Below are 24,154 nucleotides of genomic sequence, written 5' to 3'. Positions count from 1 at the left end.
ACTTTATTTGAATGAGTCAGAAATGAAGGTCTAAACAAGCCAACTTATCCAAGATAAAAATACCTGCCATACAACATGGACTTTGTGTTTAGGGATTGTTAAACTGGCTGGGGTACCTTCCCTCCTAAAACTTACAGACAGGAGCTGTATATTATTATATTTATGGAATTTCATTCAATGACTTCCTGTTATTTTTGTGAACAGGCCTTATATGTGTGAAAAATTATTATCAGAAGTATACAGATTGAAGAAAATGTTAAATGTCAGTCTTTCCCTTTGATGAATGTATTTATTCTTTGCAGCATTATGAATGAGCTCATGACTCGCTACCATTGCTGAGCTTATCTGGGGGCTACAGAGTGGATGCCAGATTTTAGTTTTTTTTTTCCCTTTGTCACATCTTTGTTGTTTGTAAGTGACACTGGTGCCCCCAGTCTCTTAACACTAAATCTGTTTCAGCATTGGCGCTGCCAGGCCAAACAGGTGAACATATTTTACTGAATGCACAGAGGCACAGTGCTGTCAGTCTTGGAAACCAAAGACTAATGACCTGCCCAGAGTGTGGGCCTGTGTTCTGCAGCACTAGAGGTTTAGTATGGCATTCATTGTGTTCAGCATCTGAATTGTTGGCTTTATCTCACTGTATGGTACCAGGTGAAGTGTTTTATTATAATAGAAGAAAATACTATACATTCACCAACAAATGTATTAGGTACACCCAGCGGCGTAGGAAACGGGGGGGGGCATGTCCCCCCCAATATAAAAGCCAGGTGGATATGTCCCCCCAAAAAATTGTACCGCAAAATATTAGATTTTGACAATTTTTTAACTGTCGTGCTTTTATTTTGAAGGCGCAGCATAGCGTTACGTCACTGTACTCCCCCTCCCCTCTGTGAACTGTTGAGTGTTTGAGCACTCAGAGGGAAACAGCGATACAGAAAGTCAGAAACTTGTGAATGAGGTAAAATGGTCTGTGGGGATGCTGCTATGAATATTGCTTATTTATAACGTCTTGTTGTCAGTTCACTTTCATATATAGAAACTGAATCTTTTTGGTTTAGGCATCTTAGTCTTGTAGGAAGAGGATTAGGGCCACTGAAAAAAGTTAACTGATTTTTAATTTTTTTTAGTTTCACATGGGGGAAAAAGTCAGAATTCTGACTTTTCTCAGAATTCTGAGATTAAAGTCAGAATTCTGAGAAAAGTCAGAATTCTGACTTTTTTCTCAGATTTCTGACTTTAATCTCAGAATTCTGACTTTTTTCTCAGAAATCTGAGAGATGATTAATGTTTCTAATCAATTTACAGTTTTTTTTTGGTGGTGGTGGTGGTGGTGGGGGCGGGGGGGGGGGGGGGGGGGGGGGGGCGGGGGTACTATACAGATATATAAAAAACAAGAAGGTCTCACTAAAAAATAACCAGAATATATGTTTAGAGTAAGGATTGACTAGTGTTTACACAAGCACACAATTTCAAATCTGCTGAGCTTGCTGTGCAAGAAAATGTAAAATATACGTATAAAGAAATATAACAGGAAGTACTGCTAAAACAAACTAAATGTTAAATAATGTAGATATTGGTTTAAAAAATTCTTCAGATTTGGAAATTTGGAAGGAATACATAATTCTGAAATTAATCAACAAATCTGGTTAAAAAAAATAAATAAATAAAAAATAAAAGTTGCACTTTTTTACTTGAGGAATTTTTTGAATAACTTCATAATTATGAGTTTAACTAGTTGGAGGTAATGCTACACTTCTCTGCTTCCTGTCCTGCTCATAAAAGGTAAACATTATAAACCCACCATTAATTTTCTACACTATTTGGAAAACACAACACAAATGTAATATAACAAAAGTATGTTTAACAACAAACATGTTAGCATCAAGCCATAGTCATGTCTGTTTTAGAGCCTAGCTCTCTTGTTTAATGACCTTCTGCTCAGTGAAGCTGAGTGCTCCACATCTCTGCCTTCATGGTGCCCATCTACATTAAGATCCAAAATTCTGAGAAAAAAAGTCAGAATTCTGAGAAAAAAAAGTCTTAATTCTGAAAATAAAAGTCAGGATTCTGACTTTTTTCCCGTATTAAACTGAAACAAAATGTAAAAATCACTTAACTTTTTTTTTTTTTCCAGTGGCCCTAATCCTCTTCCGTAGTCTTGGGCTGATCACTCATCCAATATTTAACTGCTAACTTTCTCTAGACGTTTGCCACGCTAGCCAAAATGTTTTTTTTATATATATTTTTTTATATCTCATTTCAGTACAATGCCACCACCAACTAAAAGGCTGAAACAGCAGTTGGACTTACTCAGATTTTTTTAAAAGAGAAACGTCAGTGTGAGTAACAGTCACCTAACACAACTTGTGTTGAAATTAGCCCGGTCTGGGCGTGCGTTTACGAGGATTTTTTATTTTTTGCATGGTTTTGATTCGCCGAAATGGACAGATGTTATACCTGCCGCGCTCCTGATCGTTAGTTAACCACAGGGAGAATTAATTCTAATTCTTAGCAGCGGCGGCCGCATTGGTCGTGCAGCGGACTGCTGCACAACCACTAATTAACCAACTAATTACCTTCTGCATCTTTATTTCCTCAAATAAACTGCTGGCTCCTCTTTTTACACTATAAACAGATTAACACAACATTGACAACTCTGTAGTTTTCTCTGTTCTGTACTGCAAATTGGAATTAAAGGCGCCATTTCTACCAAAGGTCTGGACAGACTGGCCACCTGTCTAGGGTGGACCCCGCACCAGCACCTCCCGACCCCACTAAGGGACAGGGTGTACAGAAAATGGAAGGATGGATGGATTTCTACCAAAGGTTGATAATGCGTTTTTGAACCAGATGCTTCAAAGCGCCCTGTCCATAATTCTTCAACACATTGTCAGCTCCCTCTGTCAGTCAACCTATATAAATTCATTTTTGACCATTATTGCAAGTTTGACAAAATAAAACATATCAAACTTTGCACTTGTGTGGCCTACTGAATTGTTTTGATTTTCTAGTGCGTATGCGGACACTAAATATGCCAAGGGCTGAAGCCCTTGAAAGACATCTCCCTTTGCTTAATAAAAGACTCCAGTTATTTTGTTTGGTGATATGCTCACATCTTATGAACAAATGCATTATGTTAATTTTAAATGCATTATTTTTACAAACACATTTATAAAGGAATAAAGTAAAAGATTAAATAGCCTTTTTTTTTAAGTAGCGTACTTAAGATATGTTTCTGTTGAATATTTACGAATCTCAGATTTCCGACATGTGTCCCCCCCAATTGTAAACATATTCCTACGCCCTTGGGTACACCTGTCATTTGCTTGGTAATACAAATATGGTCTTTGACAATCAGATGGTAACAAATTTGTGGCAATACTATTTCCATAAACCTATGTTAAAGCTCTTATTTGCATAGCCCCACCAGAATTGGAGATTAAAGCTGCACTAACAATGTTTTCTAGTATTGCTTCCCTTTAGGACATTGAGAAAATAGAACAGTTGTCTGAAGAGGTCAGTAGTATTTTACGTTATCTAATATAAACTGCCTTTTGTTGCAAATTGTTACTTTTATGCAAGTTAGTGAAGTGCAAGTCTGCCCCTTGAGTAAATGGTTTTCTTGTCATTCTCATAAGCTAGTTCAATGTTTTTTTATTGGCAAGATAAAAATCTTTAAAGTCACAATAGTGAAACTAACAATGGTTAACCCATATAGTACTTATAAGTCCAAGAACATTCCTGCGAGGTCTACAACATTTTGCATTTTTTTTTTCATTTAGCGCTCCATCACAGAGTAAACTTAGACAGACTTTATTGTCATTTTACACAAACAGAGTGTATAGAAAAACAAAATTTTGTTCAGTACAGCTCTTAACACATTTCCATTTCTAAAGTGCAGCAGTGATAAAATGTAAACATGGTGATTAAATGTGAACATAAACATAAGGTTGGTATATGAAAACAGTAAAAACGTTTCCTGATTTCATACGTGTTCGAACTTTATCTATCCCCATCTAATTTTTGCTTTCTCTTCCTCTCCTCTTCTGAGAAAGGATTTTGATGTCCTATTTTGCTGGCTCTGCCATATCATAAACCTACAGAGTAAAAAAAAAAAAAAGTGGCATGTGTGACTACTAATGCCACCGGTTTTATATTGGGATACTTAAAAGCTGTTTGGCATACTGTGGAAACAACAGAGCTGCAAGACTCGCACAGAGTCTGTGGCAGAGAAGGCTGTAAGTGTAGTTTTCCAACCAAAGCCCTTAAGGGGGTGATGACAGACCTCTCGATCGTTTCACAAGCACCTAGATTACAGTCATAGGAAGAATAGAATGTAGAAGATGATATAAGATAGAAACGTTACTTAGTGCTGTTTTAACAGAGTGGTCAATTTTTTCAGAATTAACTAGCCGAAATTGTGTGCAATAATAAGGAAATTGAACTAAGTTTTAAGCATTCAAAGTGTACTCGTGTAAGGTATGAATGTTTCAACATTATAGGAAATAAAATAAAGGCTGATTTTATAGATAGAGACTACAAATGAGTGAAGGCAGATTAATGTACTCAGTGAAACTTTGCTTCTCTAGTTGTACAGCTAGGTACCTGATTTCTCAGGCTGTTGGTGTCAATTGTGATGATAAGGGAAGTAGTTTTGGTGAGGAAACTTTCTGTGCCAATGGGTTATGCAAATAGTATACTTAGTACTGATCTGAGGGTAAACATCAGAGTACAACCATTATGGAATTTCTAAATACGATATCGATATTGGGGATTTGAAAAAAAAAAAACGATGTATGATATATTGGCCTATAGATATATTTTGTCAAAAATATATTAAAAACAACCTGGACGAGCACAGCATATGCTCTGTTCAACTGTAGCCTAACTCAAATTCTCATACAAAATTATGATTCAGACAAAGAAACAGCACACTATAAGATTATAAACAACTTTCACCTGTGCTATTTTAGCCTGTGCATCATTGCATTCTTTTTTGTGGTGCTGTATTTAATGTTGCCTAAAATTTGTGGCTTTTATTCCCTTACTCCCTGGCTGACTTTAGCACCACACATGTTGCATCCAACACCAGTTAAATCTTTTGTGAAGTGGCTCCACATCTGACTTTTCCCCTCTGCTATTTTTAGTGTATATTGCTAATTAGATTTCACATCTACAGATTAGCATTTAAAGATGAAAACAAGTGGCTGCATACAGCTTAAAGTGAAAACACACTTGTTAATGGGAGATGTTATGTATCAGATTTATTTTTAAGATTCAATCACAAAAACACCTCAGAAATATAAATGTGTCATGTTTACAGTCCACTGAAAAGTTCCCTCCTTGACTGAACACATGGGATTAAACTACAGTAGATCTAAGGAGCAATGCTACAGCTTTTAAAAAATCCAAACAGGATTAAAACAAATTTTGGTCCTTTTAAAAATTACTTTAATGAAAATATTAACATCTGAAATTATGAGCCACAGTAAAAACTGTATATGGGCATAAAGTGATTTGGGACAGAATAAAATAATCTTATTTTCCTTCTAAAATCTAATATCTTATTTCTCAAAGAGGTAGCTTACCCAGATAAAATCTTAACTGTCCCCAAAACTAGCGCATATAAAACTTGTCTGCTCTCTTTAACATGTGTTTCCACAAGGATGTTTGTTATCATGGAGCACTTTGTCTACTTTTGTATTGTTTGACAAAATCACACCTCAAAATGAAGTAAAAAAGTTTATTTTTCCTCTGCTTCGTTTTCCCTCCCTCTATCCACTAGTAGCTGACAGCTGACAGTATAGCCCCATTTACACTACCTTTTTGAAACTGTGGTGAGATCGGTCGAAGCACGGTAACCCAGAAAACTGTTGAGTGTAAATGGCACGCAAAACTGAATCTGACCATGCCAGACTCAACTGAACCACGTTAAACTGGTACTAGTTTATCAGTAGGGCGCGATTCAGTTCTGGCTCGGTTCTCAGATAACAAAGAGTGCATGTGTCAGGATTTGGTTATAGGTTGAGGACCCAAAAGCAGAGGCAGGAAGACAGAGGTGAACTGTAAGAAAAATTTAATGTTGAATTTAAAGAACTGAAAACAGAGGCAGGTTATCCAAAAATCCAAAAAGAAAACAAAGTCCAAACAAAACAAGAAAATTCAGAGAGTCCAAAATTCAAAGATCTAAAAAACCAAGAAAACACAAGTCAAACGTTACCCAAAAAAAATAGAGTCATCAGGGGAAAAACTGTAACCAGGAGGAAGGCTCAGAGTGACAAGTTGAAGGAAGACAGACGAGGTTAGACGAGGACCCAGCAAACAAGAACTGAAGAGGGAGAGCATTTAAAGGAGACTGAAACAAAGAGAAGACTAATGAGCAGATTGGGAACAGGTGAGCACAGGGCAGGAGAGGAAAAGAGCTAGGGAAAAAGGAGAACACAAGAGGGCAGCAGAGGGGAACAAATAAAAAACCTAGAAGACTGAAGATAACTAGAAAACACAACAAAATAACCATTAAACTACAAAGAATATAAAACATGGAGCAAAGCAAAACTGAAAACTCTAAAGAAAAGTAACTAAGAATGACTAGAGAACACAGCAAAAATAAAAGTAAAACCATTAAAATTAGAAAACAAGGAGTAAAGCAAAAACTGAACACTCAAAAGAAAATATAAAAGAACCAAGACTGAGACAGTAACTGAGAAAAGCCCAAAGAACACAACAAAATAAGAATTAAACCATAAAAAACTATGAAACAAAGAGCAAAGCAAAAATGAACATCAAAAGAAAAACATAACAGAAACAGAAACCTAACAGCATGAGCAGACTGCGTCATCTTTACAGTCAGCTTACAGTGGTTGGCGGTGATGCACATCAGTAATCAGTAATCAGTAATCACATCAGTTTCCAAAAAAGTAAAAAAAAAAAAAAAAAAAAAAAAAAAAAAAAAAAAAAACAATCCAATGGACTTGGTTTCAAAGTTTGAAGACATTTCGCTTCCCATCCAGGAAGCATTTTAAACTCAGAATGTCAGAATTAATATTGAGTTTGAAGCTTTATATTTTAGCCCATAAACTTGTTTTGGCTTAAAAAACATGCAAATTGTTCCCTGCTATCGTTTCAACCCCCCACCCCCATGGAGGGGACAAAACATCTTGCGTGGGCAGCCAAGCCAACAATTTCCCCTAACGACCCCATTTTCAGAGGCATAGCCTAGTATCGAGTTTAACAAAGAACCCAAAGCGACTCCCCATTCCTAAGGGGCGGACGCATTCTTCTGCGTCAATTTGCATGCTCAAAGCCCTGCCCCTACTGATGATATCAGAATACAGCAGACTGACTTGCTTCATCTAACTGGGTGACAGCAAGTTTCATTGATTGTTTTTATAAAGATCTGAGGCCAGATGAGGACAAATGGATTATATTACAAACTAGAACAGCATTTAGAGATTGCTAACTTCTGCCAAGCAGAAAGCTTGGTCACATATTGTGACTTAAACTAATAGCTAAAACTCTCACATGATCTGGATCATTACCAAATTTTAAAGAATTGTTCTTCGGCATGATGCACATCTCTGTTAAGCCTTAAATTGATTTTTTTTTTTTAGATTTTCAATTGATCCTGCTAACTGACAAACCAAAAGCCAGCCAGCACAGGGTTACTCATGGCATGAATTATCCTTCCTTTACGTTTTTAATACAAGAAAATATATAGGTATGAAATGCATTAGTTATTCAATAACACTGGGGTTCTAAAAGTCTACATTTAGATAGAGAAGGATAGAACAGACTTAATGTGAGGCATGTCTCCCTTCTTTTGAGTTTTTGTGTTTTTTTCTTCAGTATAATACTGAATCTGTCAGTAGTCACTGCTGGTTTTTGGGGTGGAATGCTTTTTCTGCAAAATACCCCAATTTAACAATGTTTAAGAAATCCTTTAAAAAATCTGTACCCAGATTATGAACCTTTATACAATATTTTTGCATTTATTTAGTTTGCCAAAAACATACGTTTTCAGTTTTGAAATCCATCAAGTAAAACTACATTAATCATTAGACACACTTACCCTCCAGATGCTAAATATTATTATAGTTGTCCAGACCAACCACAATGCTTTACGTCATTGTGGCAATTTTCAGCAAATAATACACTGTAACGTCATCGGCAGACACAGGCCCTGAACAGATCTGACAAACCAAGCAGATGTGGTACCTAAACCGGCTTCTTAGCTTTGTGGTGAGATGTAAATACAATCTAGATCAAACAAGGATAACTTACCCAATTGACAACAGAGTATACAGTTTATTTAAAATGTGACTCTGATAAATACCATAGAAACATGGTACATTTATAACTAAAATATATTAAAAAAAAACGTTCTTGGTCGATATAAACTGAAAAAAGAAAAACTTTACTGCACTGTATAGGCAGGAAGGGATTGCTTTACTTTAGTCTAACGTCAGGGATTAAGAAATATTAATCCGGTCTTAAATTTTCCAATTAAATCTTAGAAAAAACAATAATCAGTGCTTAACACAGAGAAGCCATATAAATCATTAAATGTTAAATAAACAGACATTTTTTCATTAATCACAGTTTTTAAACACAGTGAACTGCACTCTGGACATAATAATGCATTCACCATCAGCATTCCCTCATTGAAGGCATACTGTATTACAGCTGTGTGGCCTGTTTTTTACGGGTCGCGCTTGAAAAGTGTATTTATTTCCTGGAGAGCAGTAAGCAAGTGATTTCCCTGGGGTGTCACATTGGCTGTTATTTCTTGATACACACATAAACACAAACACACACAGCTTTGTTTTCATGATATATGGGGACATTTCATTGACTTGAATTCATTTTAAATGGCCTAACACAGAGCCTTACCCTAACCCTAATAATTTCCAACATATACCTAACTCTAAACTAAACACAATTATAGCAGAATGTCAAAATGTAGCATGACAAAGCAGCCACAACAAGCAAGCATGCCTTTATTACTGCTGTTGAAAAAAGATTTATTATTTTCGAGATTGTAAAAAAGAACTTTGAGTCATGCTTTAACTGATGCAGCTTGGGCTTGATGCAGCTTGGGTGTTTTTCTCACCCAATTTTCATGTATATGTTCAGAAAATTACCCTAACCCTAATGTTGCTTTAATTTCAGTGATTCTAATTATTAATTTCAATTTCTCTCGATTAAGATTACTAAGTGAAAGATTTGAAAACCTTTACATTTTAAATGAGGTAGCTTCTTAGCTTTTTCTTAACAAAATATTCTGAACTACACTGCATTTTAAAGCTATAACATTTTTACTTTCATGAATTGTGTTAATTGTGTTAATATCTCACAGGGCTCTTCTTTAACCACTGTAGGAATATAAAACCTACAAACTCTTTGAGCTAATATATTTTATTTTTATAAGGATGTATTTTATGGTCTTACTAACCTAATTCTGATTACAGCATGGTGCTAGGCTGAGTGTTGAACCAGGGAAAAAGGCAACAGAGGAAGACAAGTGATGTGCCACGGTAAGTATCCCCAGAAAAATGTGTCTACGTTCACACAGCAGACTGAGGTGACCCAAATCCGATTTTTCTGGCCCATACAGTATGTGACCTGTATCTGAGCTCTTCATGGCAGTCTGAACAACACAGATCCAGTTTTTTCAAATGTGTCCCAGGCCACTTGGCTATGTGGTCCTGAATCTGACACGAATCTGTTCTTTTCAAATGCGACCTGTGTCTGAACAGCCAGGTCCCATTCATCCAACCTGTCGCATTCATCCAACTACTCTGTGCCTTGCTACGCTGAAGTGGGAAGAAAAACAACAACCATGACGGATAATGGGAAGAGCATTCTTTTTATTAGCCATCTTGAAAAGATTGAGTTTTTAAGGTTAGGAAAGATTGCTAGATGTGCTCCAGCTCTACCATCCATGTTTACTACTGTAAAGACAAGGCACATTTGCTTGTGACGTCATTGCGTCCTCCACTGCGCATGTGGGAGAATTGCGTTGTTTGATTACAGTTCACTCAGGAGATCTCATACAAGTCGCATATATCTGGAAATGTGAACGGCAACACAAAATAATTGGATTTCACAAAAAATTGGAATTGAGCATCAAGGCCTGCAGTGTGAACATAGCCTTCGTTTCTTTGTTGACTTCACTCCAATTCTGATCCACAAGTCATGTTTATTTTTGGGGGTTATTTTTTTCAAAGTGAAAGATGAGTGATTTTATTTATTCATTCAGGTAGTCAGTTTCATCTTTAAAAACTGATCTCTACTATAATACCATCAATACAGAATAAAGTTAATTAATGACTGATAGATCTATGTAGCTTTAAAGGAAATGTCCAGTCAGCAAGGAATGATCAATGGATAATAATCTATACCTAAAACTAATACGTTAGTGGTGATTCAATAAATTTAGCTTTGATCAATAAAAACATAAAAAAAAATATTTTCGTTGCAATCACTGGGACCAGCCATTTTTGCCCAAATATAGTAACAACTCACTCCTGACATCTTCCGGCAGTGAACTTCATGTTGCTGCAGTCTGCAGTCTGACCGCTAGATGTCGCTAAAAGTTACACACTGTAGCTTTAAGTGTACAAAAATTGGTCCCTTTTTGTCAAAATAAAGGTACTCGGGGGCAATGCTGCAGATGAGAGATAGGGACACTTTCACCATGTGTAGCAAAAAGGGTCTTTGCAGCTCTGGGGTTGATAATTCTCATATTTTATTAGCGATCAAATATTTCTAAGACCTGTAAATGTTGGAGTAGCAGTCCAAGCAAATTTATATTTATTACATTTTGAATTTGTTGCCAGTGTAAGTGAAAAACAGATATAATCACTAGTATCTTAATTAGAAATGTACTTTGAAATTGAAGTGAACTTAGAAGTCCAACTGTCTTTATATGGCATCCATTTATATTAGGCTATTTGTTTATAATCAATAAAATAGATTGGTATCCTAGATAAGGACATATTAGATTATCAGGGGTGTGTGTTATGAGTTAGTATCCACAGGAGGAGGTACAGTATTATTTCTGTTTCAACAACCAACGGCTTAGTTGTTTTAAATAAGTTTTTGATTACCAGTTAGTTGTGGTATTGCTGTAGTTATTTTAGTTTTTTTTGTTGTTGTTTTTTTTTCCTTTTTCTAAATCTAGTAATTGTACGGTGGATAGAGCAGGAAATATGATGACCTATTTGTATTGTATTGGCAGATTGAAACAACACATGAAGTTGAGGAGTCAACCATAGGAAGAGAAACAAGAAGTTTGTTTGTCTGTTTTTATGAATGTACTGCTTAATACTGGAATCATTAAAGCTGTGCACTAAAAGAAAGAGATTTTCTCAATTTTACCAAAGATAAAGCTCTGTTTCTTTACAAAAAAGTTTTACTTTTTCCTTTTGGATTTTGAAAAATTACTTGGACAGAACCTATGTATTGTGACTGAATTGCTGGGAACTCAGTACTGACAGCAGACAGAACATCTCAAATGGAAAAAAAAAATGAATTTTCATCTTTGATTGATGTATCTTCTCTGTGTATAGTTAAGCTAAATGAAACAATCTGTCACTCATGACTAGCTTTTGAGTTTGAATACTTTATGCTTCTCAGTTTCAGCTAAAATAATTGTAGAATTTAAACTTTTACAACACATTACAATAATTATATGTATGAATCAAAAAGACTTGTAAAGACCATTAAGATATTTTCCTAACATATCAGAGAAATTGCCCAAAGAGTATTTGTTTAACCAAACTTTTTGTTGGTGCTGGCATCCTTTTTAATGCTTTCTCCCTATTCTGTTTAATTTAATTCTGTTACAACAGTATTTGTTGATAGTTGTAGTAGTATGCATGTGTGCACAAGTAGTTCTGCCGAGACTATATGAATAGGAATATTGCCTACTGTGAATCTATTTGTCAAGCTTGGATAGGCAGAACTGAGAGCTAAGAGCAGGCAGTCAACTCATTTGCCAAGCACTCAAAGGTGCTGCTCATGTAAATGTCAAGCTTAAACAAGTATCATTTAAGTCAACTAGGATATTACTTTTTATTTTGTGACATGTTTTTTTTTTATTATTATTTTGTATTGATTGTAGAATTAAGAGCTTGGATCATGTTGAGAAGCAATTCTTTGTACTACATGAAAGCTTAAGTCAAATGAAAAATCAAAGTATGGGGTGTTTTGGCTGTATAATGCAATGTATGCTCAGGCAACAACTTCTTTGATAAAATCAAGGGGTTGGAGTAAAAAAAAAATCTATTTGTCTTGAGTCAGGATGAATATTTTCAGCAAAAATTATTTTTGTTGTGCACTAGGGTACTCATTGCACCCTAATGCACATTTGCTTGTAATTAAAATTGAAAGAGTTCCTGTGTAAATTTGGCTTTTGGTGCTCCATGTGGTTATTGTAAAAAAAATAAAAACACACAACCACTGTATGCAGTGTTTCAATTAGCCACAAACAAAGCATAAAATTCATAGAGTTAAGATTAGGTGTTGTGTTTAGTTATGTCCAGTGGATTAATTGAAGCAGTTGAGTGTTATAATTGTTAGTACATCAATCTCATCAATTGAAATGTCATGGTGTGAAGAAACCATTTTGAAGATTTAAGTCTTTGTCATTTTTACAGTTTGTGGTCTCCAAGGCAGAAGAAGAAGAAAAAAAAAAGATCTAGAATTAGTGCAGCCATCTTGCTGTCAAACGTCGCCAAATTATAAATTGTTTTTATAAGTCCCTGCCTACCCATTCATCTATACGGTACATTAATAGCATTTATAATGATTTGTACTAAATGTTTATGTTTAATACAGACTGATATATTGTATATGGGCTTAGGTAGTTATATTTTGTGGGGAAAAAATGAATTGATTTTGTGTTTTTGTGAGTGCCACATCTCCATGAAGTCTGCTCTGTCAGGTCATGAATTGAATGTGAACGGTTAGGGAATTATTTCAGGTCCTGTTTAGGTTTACCCGGAGGATCACTGTTGCCAGGTCACCATTGCCTTAAGGTGTAATGAGTGTACAGTCTTATTATGTCTGAGTAAATGTTTGCATAAAACGTCTTTATATAATCAACTGTGTATATGTCTGACAGAAAGGACATGTCAGAATAATTGATCTGCTTCATATTCTGTCATATGATTGCCCTCCAGATATTTGTGTATACCAAATCAAAGATCTTTATTTAAAAATCTGCTGTTACACCCCCAGTAGAAAGTACTAAGCATTGTTTTAAAATAATTAAACCTAGTGGTTTAAAAATAATTGTATGTTTTTGGGAATGTTCAAAAATTGTTTAAATAAAATGTCTCTGCTGCTAACTTTGCATAGCTTTGGGTAATATCTTGCCATTTTCTTTTCTCTAAGACTGGCTCCAGATGGCACAGGTTGGACAGGGGGCTTCTGTCATTAGTAGTATGACTTTGGAAGAACTAGCTTGCAGTAGGAGGCCCTTCTAGCTTATATTTATACACTACTGTTTCAGAGACATAAAAGGTTTATCTGCCAGTCAGACTTCTGCTATATACATAAGTGTTTACAGTTCCCGTTTAGTCCTCAATAGTTCTTTCTCTGAATAAATGTTTACATGTATGCATACTGTACCAAAATATTCAGCAGGGCACCTACAGTTTTGTGTAATATCTTGTTTGTGCTATGTAATGTAGAGTAATAAAGCATGGCTATTAAAAAAAACCTCTGTTATTTTGTGTGTTCATTTAATTGAGCATTTTTTAATAACAAAAAGAACTATAATTGTTAGCTCTTTTGAGTTTTAAAAATACTCAAGCAGTGGCGGCTGTCCAACCAGCTCAATCACCTTGATTAAGACATAAAACTAATTAAAAGGAAATTACAAAATTTACTTTTTATAATTGATGGTTGCCCATTGACTCTTGTTACAATTTGTTCATGCGCTGTAGCTCCTCTGAAATACAGAAGTATAGGAGAGCTCTGTGTGCTCCAAAGCTACACACTGAGGTGACAGGAACTGTTGTCACAGTTGTTGTGTGGGTGATTGACAGGCTGAGTCGCGGGAAAGAAGCAAACTTACCAAGAGAAGCTGGGGGTAAAACCGGTTGGATCAGCAGTCCGAAGAGGCGCTACACTCTGTCTTTTTCCAGGACCTGGTTTAGCTACAAGGCTTGGCTAACTGCAAACAGCGAGGCTAACGCTTTATTCTGCTTCCTTGGATGCCTGCCTCCTTTTTCAAATGTAAGGATCTTTTTCTAGATGTTTGTTAATTTGCATAGTTTCTCTTAAATAATTAGTAAATTAATAATTATTTATTTTCTCTAGGAAAACAAGAAATATAAAGCTGACTAATAGCTTCTACATTTTAAAACTGGTACATAATTGTTTTAGGTTTATGACATCATATTGGACAATGCAATACACAGTTTTGCCTTCACAAAGCCAAAACCAAAAAAGACCTTAAAATGAGTGAACTTAATAAGCACTTAATAAGATGATTTGGCAATGGAATTAGTATCTTTACTCTTAAAATAAGATAATTAGATAATATGCACTTCAAATAAGACAATATAATTGTTTATACAAATTTTAAATGTAAATTGTCTTGTTCCATTGGCAAAGTGTCTCACTTCCCTCCTTATTTCAAGAAAAAAATGCAGTTATTTTAAGAAAAAAATGACTTTTTGAGATTTTAATAAATAAAAAAAAGATAAATAAAATAAACCTGTAAGTGAAATAATTTTTGTTTTGATAATGTTTTTTGTTGTTGACATTCATATAAATATACTGGTGTGATAACATATGTGTTTAATTTTTTTTTTGGTATACGTCCATTTTCACTTTATAGACCCACTGGAGAAAACTCCACCAGCCACTACTGTACAAGAGACACCATCTTGCTGCATAAAACTGACAAATTGATTTGAGTCATACATTATATGAGCCATCCCTTTCTCTTTGAAAATGTACCTTCAAGTTTAAAGTACAAATCTCTGCTAAAACTTTAGATAGTAAAATATAGAGGCATGAGTCATCCTCTTGCCTACTTGAATGAACTTAATGGACTAAAAGACTTATTAGTTGCTAAGCTACCCTTTACATTTGCTGCATAAGGCTCCTCTAACACAAATAAAGCCTTAGATAAAATATCACAGTAACTGCTTTCCCATAACACAACATAAGACATGTAAATCTCCTATTAAACCTTTTTGTTTGATAGTTTGATTAAAGGTTTTTGTATGTGTTTTTTGAGTAAAGTTAAGATCCTGTTTACATTTTTACTGTATTGCAACATTTTAATAACAACTCTTCATTTTTTATTGTTATACCTTAATAGAAGATTACACAAATGACGTATCCGAGTGTGTGATGATCATTATCTAAAACATAGTTTTAATTTCAAATGTTTTGTCTGTATTTTTGTCCTTACTTAAAATGTGCAACTTCATTATAAAACGTTTTTAAAAAAGCATGGTGCAATATACATATGCTTACACTGGTAACATTTAGATAAACATTAAGACCCTGTCACATAAATTTAAAAAGACCTAAAAGCAAACTTAAATCAAATGCTGCACAATATCACAAGTCCTGTCCCCCCAATGATGTGAACCAAAGATTAACACATGAATTGTGACAAAGTTTGAGGCAATCATACTGATTGCTGTTGACATATTGTGGAACTCATGCACAGTGCTGCAGGATGGATGCATTGGCATTACTGCAAGGCATTCTAAATGGGAGAATTAGGGGGAATGCATTTCTGTTAACACCAAGATCTATAGGAAGTCTAATGCTCCATAGAGCATTGCTCTTGGATGTATGTGCTGATGCGTATCCAGTATTGGAGAGATTTCTGCCAGAGGTTATTCATGCATCTCCAAAAAATATTAGGAAATATAAAATAAGCTGATGTAGCTGACATGGATAAATTTTTGGCCTATATTACAAACGATAGATTACACAGGATACTGGTTATCCAGATTTGTAGTCTTTTCCCTTTTTTTTTTTGACACTTTAGACCCTGTCTATCTGATCTTACCCGAGCCACATGTTTTACACTTCATCAAGTATAGGCGTAAGATATAGCACCCAATGTTTGATGGCATATTCCATTATAATGTTTACACTCTTGAAAAAGTAAAACCTTGCTGAAAAAAAAAAAAATGATGTCCACATTTTACATCTAAAATATTTGACTTCACAGAATCTGAATTTAATCACTTGTTATGACCTAATTATTTTATGTTGATGTAAACACTAATACTGCTCTTCACCAACTTAAAATCTTTACCCTGTTCAAATAATTTTCTGGACATTTCAGTTGATGAACCAAACTAATATACTGAAATTGAACCCACCTAATGTACTTACTTTTTTACTAAGTTTACATTAATTAATGTTTGTATTGACATCAATGAGCTGCTCAGTGGCGCAGTGGATAGCACTGCTACCTTGCAGCAAGAAAATCTGGGTTCCATTCATGGCTCTTTCTGCATGGAGTTTGCATGTTCTCCCTGAGCATGCATGGGATCACTCCAGGTACTCCGGCTTCCTCCCACAATGACTGTTAGGTTCATTGGTTTCTTTAAATTCTCCTTAGGTGTGAGTGTGTGTGAATGGTCATTTGTGCTGTTTGTCTCTGTGCTGCCCTGCGATGCACTGCTGACCTGTCCAGGGTTGTACCCCACCTCTCGCCCATAGACAGCTGGAGATAGGCACCAGCACCCCTCGCGACCCTAGTAGGGATAAGGGAGACAGAAAATCGATGAATGCATGCATACAGTAAATTGACACCAGTTCGTTATTTTATAACCAAATTATACTTTTCACATTTCAAAAATGATTTCTATTGCCATATTACAAACTCTATTAAGAAACGCCTGACCAACACCACAACAGCCCTCCTGCTCTTTATAACATAACACTGGAGGTTCCCGCTGCCAGTGACGGCCAGGTATCCAGCCTTTAACTCCAACAAAACTCCACACTGTACCTTCAAGGAATGTTTGTTTAGCTCTGGATTTAACAATCTTTTTCTCTAAGTTTTCAGTTTCACGTTTATCCATATTTTCTTTGTTTTCTAGCTTTATTGGTGAGTTCTGGATTTATTTAATTTTCTTAGGTTTTTCTTTCCTTGTCCTCTGTTGCCCCTTTGTGTTTTCTTTTCCCTTGGCCTCCTCGTCAGCTCTAATCACATCTGCTCCTTAGCAGCTCGTTTGTCCTGCCTTTGTTCAGTCAGCCATAAATACACTCCCTCTGCAGTCCCTGAGTGCTGGTTCCTCGTCTTACTTTGTCTCACCCTGGCTCTTTGTGATTGTTTTCCCCTGATGTCTACATGGTTCTGGTTTGTGTTACATTTTTATGTTGGATTTTTGGATACCTGTTTTTGTTTAATATTTTGAAGTCGGATTTTTTGATTCCTGTTTTTGCTACCTATGTTATCCAATTAAATCTTCAAAGAACTCACCCCTGCCTCTCAGCCTCTGAGACTCATTTGGGTCCTTACAATAACCTCGAACCAAATCGTGACACTGGATGTAGCCCGGTTGAACGACCGAGGGCTTTCTTCTAGCCAATGTTAGCGATTCATTGTCATAACGTTATTGGTAAATGTGTAAACCCTCTCCGACGTCAGCTAGCTAATATAAACTAATTAACCAGCCAGCTAAAACATTGATTATTTGCAACTGCTTTCTTACTTGCTGTGATTATCGGTGAAATCCACCCAGGATGTAGAGATGACGAAAATAGCGCTCTCTAATGGTCTGGGACTTGTGCTCTGACTGCATGCAAAGCGAAATTCACATTTGACTCAAACAAAAAAAATTACCTGCAGGTCTTAAATAAATATAAACATATTAATAGAAATCAAAAACTTAGTTTAGGGTCCTTTGTACATGTATTTAGTTCAGGTTAAGTCAAACTTGATGTCTCAAAATCCAAAAAAGAATGAGTTACACAATCAAATCAATAACTTAACAGCTACATGTTACACGTTTTTCAGTGCAGAAGAAACATTTATTCTTTGCTGTTCTCACATCAACTGGAACTGCATCACTAGCTTAAAAATGCAAAACTATTTTGCTGCTTTCAAAGAAAAATACTGACTTTTGTGAAACACAAACAACAGCAAAAAATTCACAAGCTGGAACAACCACAGAAATAAAGCTCTATCGATTGCGGAATAATAATGAAGTGTTTGATCACTGTCAAATAGCTTTTTCTTTAAGTGATCACACCCCTGACTGCGTTCGGACAATACTTTATCCTCAATCTAGCAACATATCATTTGTCTGCATACAGAACACAGATGTTAATCTAAATAGAATGTTTTCCTGGAACTTTTAAAATACTATAATTGCTAAAATACATATACTTTTACTCTCCAGCACATTGAAAATACTGTAGGGCTTTTATAGTTATTGTTTACAACTCCCATGTGTACTGTAACTACTTTAGCAAAAAAAAAAAATAAAAAAATGAGAAAAATATAAGAGGAACAGTTAAATGTATTTGCTGTCCCTGTTTTTGAGATAAATTATGTCAAAATCAGGCAGTGAATTGAAAGCAGTAGCTATCAGTAGTTGTCATAACCTCCTGCTGTGTATTTTCCAATCATTGCCTTTCTGTTGTCAACGTCAAGAAGGTCAAGGACAGCTGGAACCACCACCCCTTTAAGGCCACTCACAATGGTGGGTCTATGTTCTTGTCACTGCACATGACTTTTAACATGTGCTTTTCATGGATAAAGGAAATCTAAAAGAATAGTTAAACAAAGAGTCTGCAGGTTATAATCAAAGACCATCATAATTGACTAGATAAGGGATTAGGATGTAGGAAGACTTCAGAAAGGAAAAAAGAAACAGGGCTGACTAAAAACCAAACCCGAATATGTGTTCCTTCATTACAATGCCACAGTTAGTATACAGTTAGCAAAAGTTGCTTATTCCTTATATGATGTGTTTAAAATTTTGTCAATCATCTTCAGATGCTTTATAACCAACTACATTTGATGTTCAGACATATTTTTTTTTAAAAGCAAATGTTTATGTGTGGTGAAATTAAGCATGCCAAATTTGTTTGATGTCTAGCTGTAACTCTAATGCTATACAGTAAACTGTAAATCTGGGTGTTTAGAGCCTGAGATTGGCAGATGTTTTCTTTTGTTGATATTTTTACAGGTTCTTCTAGGTTAACCTTATGGAGGTGATTGCTGGGACATCTTTTTTTCAGGAAAGATTGGCAACCATTTAAACGTTTTCCAATTTCTGAACAATCTTTCCCATTGTTGTTACTTCTGTAGATTTTTTTCTTTGTATTGTGTTTACACTTGTCAAACTACTTATTTTTAAAAAGGTGGCCCGATTTACTCATTATAAGTCATTGTTAATTTCCTATTATTAGCCACACCTAGTTAGCTATTCTTTCTGAGAACTATGGATGTAATGGTATTTTTTTTGTTCTCCTGTATTCTTGGTTCATTACTGTCCTACAAAATATCAATAATTAAGCACTTTAATATGCCTGATAAAAAGCTAAATAAGCAAATATTATTTTTCACTTACAAAGACCTCAGATATATGGGGTTTCATCTCCTTTTACCATGACTGTATTATCCATGTCTTCTGCTTGCTGAATCTGCTTAATCAGGGTGAAGTGCCTGCCTCCAATCAGGTGCAACCCCCTTACCACCCTGGTCTACCTCCGACTCAATTCAGCTCCCTTCCTCCTTCCTCTTTCAGTCCACCGCCAGTGTCCAAGCCTGCAGGGAAGACATCTCCATTCTAATAAATCTGCCCCAACTTTCGTCAGCAGCAATGCTCAGCTCTGTGTCTTCTGCTGCAGTCTGAGCACCAAAAATGCTTATATTAATTCATGTCAATAAACTATGTAATTGCCTCCTTGTCTCTTTGTCAGTTTCTCCAGGTTGAAATAAAAGATTGTGTCTTACACATAAAGGCACATTTCTTAAGAATGGTTATTTAAAAAAAAATCATAACATTATAAAACCTCTTGGAAAGTAACGTTTGCTCTGACAGGTTGGAAATGTTGTTGATTTCTTGAGACAGTTTGAAACCCCAGGAAGCATTGCCTACTAAAGGAAAAAAAGAAAACAGGAGAAAATATTGCCAAACAATAAATACTGTTTGTCTGCCTTGGTGAACTGTTGGTCTCTGATGTCATTACAGGAACTTCAGAGCCAATGGCTGTGCATGGCTGCCTGGAAACATTATGCTGGCGTAAATAACTCACAGTAGGATGTTGCTTCCTCTGGTGCGCTGGCACATATGTATTATGTGGGGATTTTTATTTATTTCATTCTGGTTCATATTTGTGTGCGTTCTTTTAAAAAAATATATACAATGACAAAAATTTGTATCTGTCATAGTAGTTGTCATTTAACCTCAGGAGCTGATACACCCCATAGCCAATTGTGTGTTTTCTGACATGATTTGGCTAAATCTTAAGTAAAAAAAAAAGTTTTATTGTGTTTGTGCTTGAACATAAAGGGTAAATGATGAGGCAAATTCTTATTATGTCAACCATACCACACTATACAATTTTAAAACTAAGAGTATAAATTACAGTAAGTTTAGCTATTGTAAATCAGCATAATTCCCGAGAATTGCAAAATCACTGCCCGAATAATGCCATGTAAGGGTATATTTACGTATGAGAGCTACAACTTGCCCTGGTTGTTCATTCACAGAAATGGCATTGAACAAGAAGCTGGAAAATGAACTGATGAACTGAAGAAGCTCTGAAAATGCAAAAATGATGACTACCGTAACAATGTGTAACTGTGTGATGTTGCATTCTATCGGTGACAGGTGATGCTAAATGAGTAAGTGCTTTGCACATCTGAATAGAACATGTTTTGTCTCGGTCAGTGCAATAGGTGAAGGGATTTGGGGGGATTTGTTTTCCTGTGGTGTTCCTGCTTGTTGCTCCCCTAGGTGATTGAGTGGTGGCCTTGTCTGTCTAATTTACTCAAACATCAAGCAGGTTGATTAGGGAAGAAGTGCCCCTGTTGGAAATGTTGGGTCTCGGTTCTAAGCTCTATGGCTCTGGGGATTTAAAAATTGAACCCATGCAGGACCCTGTTCAAGGGGATTTTTCTAACATTCTATGTTGCTCTGTTGCAAATGCCTTGCACTATATTTAAGCATGTTTTTAACACAAATCTTTCCAGTTAGCCAGCACTTACTAATATTTTGCTCCTTAAACTATAAACTTGATGCCATATTTTATATTTAAATTTATTTAAAAGGGTTCAGTGAACCTTTATGCTGCTGTCACATTTCTTTTTTTTTTTTTTTTTTTTTACATCTTTCATATTTTGGCATCTTTTGTTACAATGAGAAAAGGGAATTATTAAAGTTTTAACTTTGTATTCTAAGGTTGGCTCAAAAAGTGCTCAGATTTATCATTATTTTTTTACATATACTTACTAGCTTTAGCACTCTAAGCACCTCATCTTCAGGAGGTTTACATGTCTTAAAATAGGTGAAAATGTGTTTGTATGCACAAAGCAGATCTTCTAAGAAGGTCCAAATTGATTTGGCTTGTGCAAAAAGATGCTCGCGACCCCAATTGGGATAAGCGTGACGGAAAATGGATGGATGGATGGATGGATGGATGGATGGATGGATGGATGGATGGATGGATGGATGGATGGATGGATGGATGGATGGATGGATGGATGGAATATGGGCTAAATGGTTATATAATTAATAGTGTGTAATTACCCCACAGCCTGACCCCACAACTACTGTATGGACATATCTCTTTTTAGACAATATTTTGTGATGCCTGAGAAATCTACCTTTTTCTGATGTGATAAACTTCTTTAATTACATAATTACATAATATTTTGCAAGAGTCTCTTTCATAAAACTCCAAATGAAAGACAATGATGTCTGTGATTGTAACAAGACAAAATGTAAAACAAAGTTAAAGGGTTTGTGTTTATTTCTAAAAGGCACTATACATTACAAACAGTATAGAGAAAAGTAGTAAACTTAAAAGGAAAATGTAGGTAAGTGGTCAGTGAGTCCCCCATCTTCTTTACCTTCCTCCAATATAAAGAGGCTGAATGGTAAACTGAATAGAACATTGAAAGCCACAGAGTTGGAGATAAGAGTGCGTTTTAATGCACAGTACAGTAATTTCACACTGCAGATGGGGCCCAGCAGACGCTATTACAGTTAAAACCGTCCAACAGAAGACATGGCGTATCTTATTTTCCTGAACCCTTACTTTAAAATCCATTATGCAGCTGCTACATTTCCTGGGAGGAATACAGATGCATCTCATTGACATCAGTTCATTTTTAGAAATATAACATAGGAGTTTGACAAACAATCTGCTGTATCTCATTAAAATTTAAATTAGACATTGAGCCTTCTAAGGTGTGTAATTTAAGATTTTAAATTTAATTTAAACCACTTAAAAATAAAAATACTTTTTGATTGCTAGAATCCTTTCCCTAAATATCGCAAGTTAACCTGGTGCTTTCTTTGCCAAAAACATAATTGATTTAACAGGGTTGTTTATAGACCAACTGCAGTTTAAGAAGCCCAAATTGAACCAATTTAAAATCAAAGAGTTCAAATTAATTAGCCTGGCCAGCCAGACTAATTTAGGCAGGATACATGGCATATTAGACTGGGAAGGAGTGGGAAGAGCCGGCTTTCAAATGCAGGTCAAACTGCATTTGAAAGTTGGGAGAAACAATCCACTAACTATGATTGGGATACAAACTCATTTTTATTTGAAAATAAAAACTCTTAATATAAACCCCTTTTTGGTTCATAATAAAGAGCATCAATTTAACATTGTGCTGTCTTGATTGTTATGGTTAGAGCAAAACTGTTGCATTATGGGCCTGCCTCTTGCTCTGTGGCTTGTCCAGTCTAAAATAGACTGGAGAGCATTGAGCCTTACTAAATTGACTTGCACCCTGTGCCAGTTAGGCTGACAGGCCAAGAGATAAATCCATAGTAAATGAAAACATTACTGGCACTCAGATTTATGTCAATTCAATATAGGGTCTCTAATGTTTTTTTTCTTCTTTTTTGTCCTTTAATAATATCCCTGAGTGTTATGGTTTTGGTAGGTTGGTAGGTTTTATTTCCATTTTGTGTTATTCTAGTTGGTTTTGGTTGTATTTGAGTTCTTATATTTTTCTTGTTTATCCTCCGTTGTCCTCTTGTGTCAGTCTCCTTTTCCAAGCTCCCTTCTAAATTCTTCTGTCCACACCTGCTCCTGGTCTGTTATTTAGTCCTCCGATTGTTTCTCTATCCCATATATACACCTCCTGTTCAGTTACGCTTTGCTGGTTCCTCATAATTTCTTTGCTAATCTTGTGTTTTCCTTGGCGTCTCCTAGATTTTGGCGTTTATGTATTTTGTTTGTGGACTTTTGCTTCTGGTTCCCCTTTGGATTATTAAACCTGCAAGAAACCACTTCTTCCTCCATCTCTGCATTTGGGTCCTCTTCAAACCTCCTCACAACCTGACACTGAGATTATTCTATTAACTAGCTTCTAGTCTCACTTCTTCCACCATCATCCTCACTCCTGTTATCCCACACGGCTGTCTTCTGTGGTACGTTTTTCACGAAGCAGGTTTACCGAAAACAAAGAGGGTTTACTCAACCTCTGTTTCATTCACCATGGTCACATTCCCCAGAACTAATCTGGTCGGTAATAGGTTTTTTTTCAATAAACTCAGAGTGTCAGCTTTTTCTGCTGTCCCTACAGGAAATAATGTTATTTTATTCCTTGATTTAGTCAGATTTTTGTCGTATTTTGTTCTTAAAAAAATGCTAACATCTGAAGCGCAGCAGCAAACAGCCACTTAGTATTTACTGTGTAAAAAAGACTGAATCAATATGAGGAGAGATGCATGAGATGATGCACAGGTTCTATATACATGTGTTTTTCAAAATATTGGCATATTGTGATAAAGTTCATTATTTTCCATTGAACATTCATATATTTAAATTCATTGCACACTAATTAAAATATTTTAGGTCTTGGTCGGGAATCCTTTTGCAGAAATGACTGCTTGGAGGCAATCAGCCTGTGGCACTGCTGAGGTGTTATGGAGGCCCAGGATGCTTCGATAGCGGCCTTTAGCTC

The 24,154-nt window shown here is 35.7% G+C and overlaps 1 protein-coding gene across 3 annotated transcripts in view; it reads left to right on the top strand.

Annotated features, from left to right (window-relative positions):
• The window catches only part of LOC119798518 (cholecystokinin receptor-like), a 59,643-nt gene extending 45,915 nt beyond the window's left edge, over window positions 1-13,728 (top strand). For all 3 annotated transcript variants that reach the window (XR_005282727.1, XR_005282726.1, XM_038308028.1), the window contains exons 6-7: window positions 9,471-9,536; window positions 11,243-13,728. Coding sequence is in view for 1 of the 3 variants with exons in the window: in XM_038308028.1 (XP_038163956.1) it covers window positions 9,471-9,527 (57 nt within the window). In the remaining 2 variants the exon portion in view is untranslated. The remainder of the gene's footprint in view (window positions 1-9,470; window positions 9,537-11,242) is intronic.
• The last annotated feature ends 10,426 nt before the right edge of the window (window positions 13,729-24,154 follow it).

The sequence above is a fragment of the Cyprinodon tularosa genome, unplaced genomic scaffold, assembly GCF_016077235.1.
Source record: "Cyprinodon tularosa strain WSP-4 unplaced genomic scaffold, ASM1607723v1 ctg629, whole genome shotgun sequence".
In the NCBI taxonomy this organism is placed as follows: domain Eukaryota; kingdom Metazoa; phylum Chordata; class Actinopteri; order Cyprinodontiformes; family Cyprinodontidae; genus Cyprinodon; species Cyprinodon tularosa.
Note: the sequence above shows the minus strand (reverse complement) of the source record. Positions and strands in the feature narration are given on the sequence as shown.